General features: G+C 35.8%; 1 protein-coding gene across 2 annotated transcripts in view; it reads left to right on the top strand.

The window, feature by feature from the left end:
- Positions 1-7,047, top strand: part of armc8 (armadillo repeat containing 8) — a 30,205-nt gene extending 23,158 nt beyond the window's left edge. The window contains exons 17-23 of one of the 2 annotated variants that reach the window (XM_087267011.1): positions 1-11; positions 98-247; positions 2,453-2,548; positions 4,555-4,650; positions 4,906-4,978; positions 5,390-5,483; positions 6,146-7,047. The exon at positions 1-11 is cut by the window's left edge and continues 82 nt beyond it. In XM_087267011.1, coding sequence (XP_087123137.1) covers positions 1-11; positions 98-247; positions 2,453-2,548; positions 4,555-4,650; positions 4,906-4,978; positions 5,390-5,483; positions 6,146-6,179 — 554 coding nt within the window. In that variant the 3' untranslated portion in view covers positions 6,180-7,047. 2 annotated transcript variants of the gene reach the window in all.
- Positions 7,048-7,280: the final 233 nt, after the last annotated feature.

A 7,280-nucleotide genomic window follows, 5' to 3' on the forward strand; every position in this document is an offset into this window, starting at 1 on the left:
GGGCTCTCATGGTAAGACCAGCTGACTTCAATCCACATCAGAGAGATTTAATATAAAAGCATGGTGTCATCAGAAAGCGTAATGTGTGTTTGTGCAGAACATGGCATTCCAGGCGGATCAGAAGGTGAAGGTGGAGATCGTTCGAGCCCTGGGCACGGAACAGCTCTTTCGACTCCTGTCTGATCCTGACACCAATGTTCTCATGAAAACACTTGGGCTGCTCCGAAACCTGCTCTCCACCCGGCCGGTAACATTTATACTAGACCTACATAATTGAAAGATCACAATCTCAATTGAAACAAATGTGCAATCTTTATTATATTTGACTACAATATTTGCATCTTTATTAAAGCTTTGATGGTCTAAGTGGAATATTCAAATCTGCGTTTGACCCAGAGAGAGTCCTCATGTGTTGTTGAACCTCTTCAGTCTTTAAAAGGATAGTTCACCTTTTAAAAAATTAAAAGTTACTTACAATTTACTCTCCCTCAAGGTAATAAACCTTTATGGGTTCTTTCTTCTGTTAAATACAGAAGAAGATATTTTGAAGAAAGCTGGAAACCTAAAACCATTGACTTCCATAGTAGAAAAAATACACTGTGAATGTCAGTGGTTTCAAGGTTTCCAGCTACTTTCTTAAAAAATTATCTTTTGTTTTCAACAGAAGAAAGTGAAACAGGTTTGAAACAACTTAAGGGTGAGTAAACAATGACAGATTGTTTTGAATATTATATATGTATTTTTTGACCATAAAGAAACACAGAGCAATACAAAAAGCAACAACAACTATAAAGACAGAAAAAAAGGTAATAAAACAAAACAAAACAAAACAAACAAACAAAAAAAAAAAAAACACAAGACAGACAAAAGACAGAAATAAAAAGATTTTAAAACCATTGTTACATCAGTTCCTCCAGTTTTAAACATGGGTTAACAACATCACATATATTTGTGGGGACAGGCAATATGGTGAACTTGCAAACAACCTTATCGTTGACATTTGACAGATAATTAAAAAAGTGATTCCAGGTGGCGTCAAAACCAGCAATGCTATCAGAAAGATTGTGTCAAAGTCTCTCTAAAGTAAAGTGCTAGAGAATTCTGAAAGGCAAAATTTAAAAACTGGTTTTGATGGCTTTTTCCATAGACAAGCAATATTCTTTTAGCTATTTTTTTCATCATTCAATATTGGACAGCTTTTTTAATTTGATGACTGAACCCACAAAGTGAGTCAGACCAACCAAAAACAGTGATTGCTGGATCAGGGGCGAAGTCACAAGAATAAGCATTAAAGTAAAATCTGAAAATTTTGCTCCACAACTCAAAACGTTTTAGACATGACTAAAAAGGATGTCCCAAGGTGCTTTCCCCAGATTGACATTTAGATTAGAATTTGTTAAGCTTAACCCTAGAATAAAGAAGCCGATGTACTAAATTATATTAACCAATGACATATTTTTCAGTTTTTGGTGAACTATCCCTTTAAATTTTTTGCTAACTGTTGCAAAAACATTCAAATGATCACAGAAGTGTTAAAATAGCAGTTTATTTTTGATAGAATCGTTAATGTCTAGAATCAAAATGATTTAGATATTTTCTGTAAAGCACTCTTTGCCGTGTTGTGGCGGCTGGAAACATCCTACATAAGTAAATCGAACTTGATCTTGAACATGATCATTTGACGGTTCAAATGAAGGTTGTAGCAGTTAAGGTTGCACCAGTAGATGGACACAAGAGGCCATTAACATGTATTTCATTCATTTTCTTTTCGGCTTAGTCCCAGGGGTCGGCACAGCGGTTTAAACCGCCAACTTGTCCAGCATATGTTTCAAAATATATTAGTCATTGAATAATTTTTGTTTTTTCAAAATTTTGTTTTCAGTTGTATTGTCAAATTATGTATATCTTAGGAATTGGCCGTAGCTAACATTTTTATACTGTCACACTTGCATCAGCTCTCTCATTTGGCTTTGACAGCTTTCAGCTATATTCTTCTTCATACTATCATGATAATAAGTTTTATATACTTTAGCTCATCCATGAACATGATTTCTGTAGATGCCTCAGAGAAAGTTATGAAGACAACAATTCCCATAATTCCACACTCGGCATCATTAAACTACACTTTTGTTTGTTGTGCATGCACGCCCTCCAGTGGTGAAGCTGACATACTGTGTCTTAAATACTAAATAAAATACTAATACTAAAATATATTAAAATCTATTACAGCAAATACAATTTCATTAGAACTTCTTGTATATTATTAATGTTGTTGTTTTCATTTTTGTTGGAGAATTGTGATCTATATTTTAAACAAAAAAAATCAAGGCTCTCAGTTTATCCAGAATCACGCAGCGCTAATGCACACATGCTCGGAAATATTCCCTTTCAGTGCCTAATGAGATTATGGGCTTTCTGTAACACACTGATTGTCTTTGCTTGTCTTTGGTAGCACATAGACCAGATCATGAGCTCACATGGGAAGCAGATAATGCAGGCGGTCACACTTATCCTGGAGGGAGAGCACAGCATAGAGGTCAAAGAGCAGGTAAGTGATTAATACACTAGATTCATTCAAGTTAAAGGGATAGTTCATACAAAGATGAACATTTATTAGCATTAACACACCCTTGGGTGGTTTCAAACATTTGTTTCTTTTGTTGAACTGAAAAAAAACCCAAACAAAACAAAACACGGGAACACTTTAAAATGATACATTAGTTAATGTTGGTAAATGTATTTACTAACATGAACAAACAGTTAGTAATACATTAATTAAATCTTTGTTAATATTAGTTACATAACTTTAGTTAATGTTAACTCGCTGTGCATTAACATTTAGCACAACTTTAGGATTTTACCAATGCATTAGTAAATGTTGATGTATGATTTATAAATACTTTACAAGATTAGTTAATGTTAGTAAATATATTAACTAATGGAAGTTGTTGCCAGATTTGGCTGTACCCCCCGCCAGCGTGATCTCGCGACCCACTTTTTTTGATTTTTCACAACTGTCACCAAACCCCACACGCACACACTTTTCGTTAATACAGTAGATTGGGCTGGTATTTTTGCATTTCGGCGGGTTTTGGATACTTTTTGGGCCGCTACATCTGGCAACACTGCTGATGGACCATTATTCTTAAGTGTTATTTCCAAAGAACTTTACTATTGAAGTCATTGGCTACCAATTTCTACCAAAATGTTTTCTTTTTTGTTATTTTAACTGTATATTGGCCAAATGAAGATAAACTTGTTGAGACTTAGATACTTTAGGGGCAGTTTACCCCAAATTGAAGATTCTGTCATCATTGCTTACTCTTCTTCTTCCAAAACCTGTTTGAGTTTCTTTCTTCTGTTGGAAACAGTAGAAGATATTTTGAAGAATGCTGGAAACCTGTAACCGTTGACTTCCCCAGTATTTGTTTTTGTCTATGGAAGTTGATAGTTGCAGGTTTTATCAGAATATCTTCTTAGTGTTCGACACAACAAAGAAACTCATAAAGGTTTGAAACCACTTGAAGGTGAATAAATGGGAAGTAAATTAAACATTTCCGTGAACTATCCCTTTAAGACAGAAAAAGAGTCTTCACAGACCCCAAAACTTAAGCGGTTATGTGTTCTTGTTGAACTCAAGCTGAAAGGACCAGATGTCCCATTAGTTAAACAAGACTTTTTTGACATTGTGGGGTTTTGGTATCACTAAAGGGTTAAGTTTAGGATTGAAGGAGAGACATTTAGGTTTAATGGAGTGGGGGAAATTAATAGTTGAGTTCAGATGAATTTAAAAAAAAACTATTTTCTCTAAAGGCCGGTTCACACTGGGGGATTTTTCATAATTCTGAATGATTGTAGCATACACGAACATGGCTCTTGTGTCACACTGTAAAATCTCAGCTGTCATAGAGAAATCGCCCCAGAGTTTAATGTCATCCACCTGTGACACTTTCACTATCCCGCGTTCTGAAATGATTCCTCACAGCAAACGCAAACAATCTGTAAACACCTCAATAATAAATCCAGGAAGAAAAAAAAAACTGTTTTAAAATTTCCCCACGGTCATTTGAATTGTCGCATGTATTGCATCATCAAATTCTCCGCTCCTATTGGTTGTTGGATTGATGCTCATCTCAGCTCTTGTCACACTGCAGGAAAGTGTCTGAAATCTTCTGACACTGCCAGAACATCATCAAAGGAAAAATCTGATCGCAGCAGGCAATAAGCGGCTGTTTGTGAACATGCCAAACCAATGATCAAAGATTTTAGCCCAGGATTTGTCTTAGAAAACAAAATCGTGGCTGAATTCTCACAGTGTGAGCAGGGCTTAAGATAAGATTTTTCAAGTCTCTGTCTGGTTTCCATAAAAAAGCTGTACAAAAATGTTTGTTGATTGGTTGATTTTTAAATGGAAACAAAACAAAAGTTGTTTATTTCCTCCAAACACATGGGTACATTTTTATTTATTTATATACAGTTTTATTTAGTGGGTGAGGGGTGATCATTAAGTCTCCATACCTGATATTTAACAATGTCTTTGCCATTTTTTTGCAGACATTATGTATATTAGCCAACATTGCTGATGGAAACACTGCCAAGGAACTCATCATGACCAATGACGACATGCTCCAAAAGATTAAATATTATATGGTCAGCATGATGTCTTTTTTGTTTTGCTAAACTACCTTCATTGTCTGTTCTCTTTACCTTTTTTCTTATTATTTAAAAAATATAATAATAATAATTTGCCTTAGTCACCTTGCGTTATTGCTTGTTGTTTTTACTACTTTTTTCTTATTATTTATAATATATAATAATAGTTAGCCTTAGTCACCTTGTGTTATTGCTTATTCACTTTGTTTAATTCATTTGTTTTGCGTATTTTTCTTCTGTTGTGTGTTTCAGGGTCACTCCAATGTAAAACTGCAGCTGGCTGCCACCTTTTGCATCTCTAATCTCATCTGGAATGAGGAGGACGGTGAGAAACATCAGCGTTCAAAACACTGATAGACAGGCTAACAGTTTTGCTCTGTTTTTCTGACATTTTGGCATATGAAACAATGCAAAGTTTAATACGACAATAAAATGTAACCATTTATGTTTGATTATTAAACAAATGATTTTAATTTAATACGACTTTTTAATTCATTTAATGGTCAATGCAAATGATTTATTTACTGTTCAATGTTTCTCTTTAAGCCCTCTTCAAAAATTTCACTCATCAAAGCCATTTTCAGATACCATAAACAATACAGGGCTGAGAATAATGTTTTAGTTGAAACAAAAAAAATAAGAGTTATGCAATGTTGTTTATTGTTATCTGATGCTGTAAATTGGATTCTTTGTGTGCAGTCCAGAATACACGGCTCTGTTTTCCTTCTTCCTCCAGGCTCACAAGAGAGACAAGATAAGCTGAGGGAGATGGGCTTTGTTGATATCCTACACAAACTTACCCAGGCATCAGATCCCAACCTCTGTGACAGGTGAAGGACACACACACACACACACACACTTACACACTCATCTCCAGCTAGCCATTTCATTAAAAAGGTTGCATCCTCATTATTGAGACTTTAACATTACACTGTGTGTAACTGAATTCATTTAAAATCTGCTTGTTCCCTGCATACCGACATTGTATGTGTGTGTAGTATGTTTCCAGTAGGTTTAAAAACGAATAAGGAGTTCTGATCAACACATTTTGGCTGTCATTTTAAATTTTTTGTTAACATTTGCAAGTGTTTAGGTGACCTTTGTTTAAGCGCTCCTTGGCGTGAATAAATGACTGAATTCAGCATCAGCAACAGTGTCTTGAAGGGGGCGGTACATCTTAAATACTAGAGAGCATTTAATTGGTCAGAAGATTTGATGAGAAATTGAAGTATGGTGTGATGTCAAAAAATAGTTGTCTCATTTTGACGGAAGTGACAAACTTAGATTTGATTGTTTCTACCTTCTAAATGTAAATTTTGTCTTTGTTTTGGAGCACAGTAGCTTATAGATATCCTGAAGACTAACATATGGATATGAACACCTAAACACAGGGGCTTGAATTACTCTCATGGCTCAGTACTTAATTACTTGATATAAATTTTTGGGTGAACTCAACCTTTAATGATGCGTCTGTTCTTCTCCTTTCTGTCAGGGCAAAAACGGCGATGCAGCAGTATTTGGCATGACCTCGAAGGAAGGCGCGATACGGCCTCACTAACAATCTCTAGGAGGAGCACATTTCCTGCGTTTTTGTTTTAGATTTCGTTTTGCTCTTCCTTTTTTGTTTGGTTGCACAAGACACCTTTGGTTGTGGAGACCCCGAACAGCTTGGTAAATCAGAGACACGGTTGCCAGGGGGCCACAGCACCGTTTGGGCTTTCAGTTCCGTCAGCTTCTGTTTTCTCCTGGAACTATGATTTTTGGTTTTGTTCGCTTTTCGGACTTAACGTGAAGGAAAACGAAAGCCCCTCAAAGTGTGTTGCAGCGCCACCTGGGGGATTGAGGCTTTGATGCTTTGGACTCCCTTTGGAGAAAGCGGATTGACCTCTCAGTGCTACGCTTACAGGAGCTTAGCCTCCGCATTTTGGTTTTCTTATTTACTATTGATGATGATATTAATTATTATTATTTTAAGTGGGATTTTGAAACAAGGTTAGAAAAAGACTGCTTGTTTTTGTTCTTTTTTTTTGTGGAAACATACCTCGTAAATATATATAAATATAAATATATAAATATATTTTTTGGATTTTTAATTTACCCTTTCAGGTTGTTTTTCCCTTTGTATTTTCCTCTCTGTAATATAGGCTGATGTGGGTTTGTCTGGAGAGGCGGTATGTTGGGGTCACATACAAAAAAAGACATTTGGTAGAAATCATCCAAACCTGAATAGAAGGTGAAAGTTTGTTTGCTCTTTGGACAGGTCCATTGTTTTCTCATAGTCACTCCTTTTATCTTTAAGCCAGTCGTTCTCCTCATTGCTCCCTCTTTTTGAAGCTCTATAGTGAATGTTTCCACTCAAATATATGCAGGCCTCTGCCGTGGAGCAGCCCACTGGTTTCTGTGTGTGTGTGTGTCTGTCTTTTTTTCCTGAAGGAGAAGAAATTGCTGCAGATGAGGCTTTTACAGTTAGGAGGTTTCAGAAACGTTGGACTTTGATGCTCGTATGGGAAAAACAGGTTTGCATCCTGCCTAAATTTGATCATGTTCTTCTCCTTTTTTTGGCAAAAAATGTATCTCAAAGGACAAAAATCAATAGCTTAGAGTAAAAAAAAAGTCGTCATATAATT

This window comes from Danio rerio, chromosome 9 (genome assembly GCF_052040795.2).
Source record: "Danio rerio strain M-AB ecotype USA chromosome 9, GRCz13ab, whole genome shotgun sequence".
Lineage (NCBI taxonomy): Eukaryota > Metazoa > Chordata > Actinopteri > Cypriniformes > Danionidae > Danio > Danio rerio.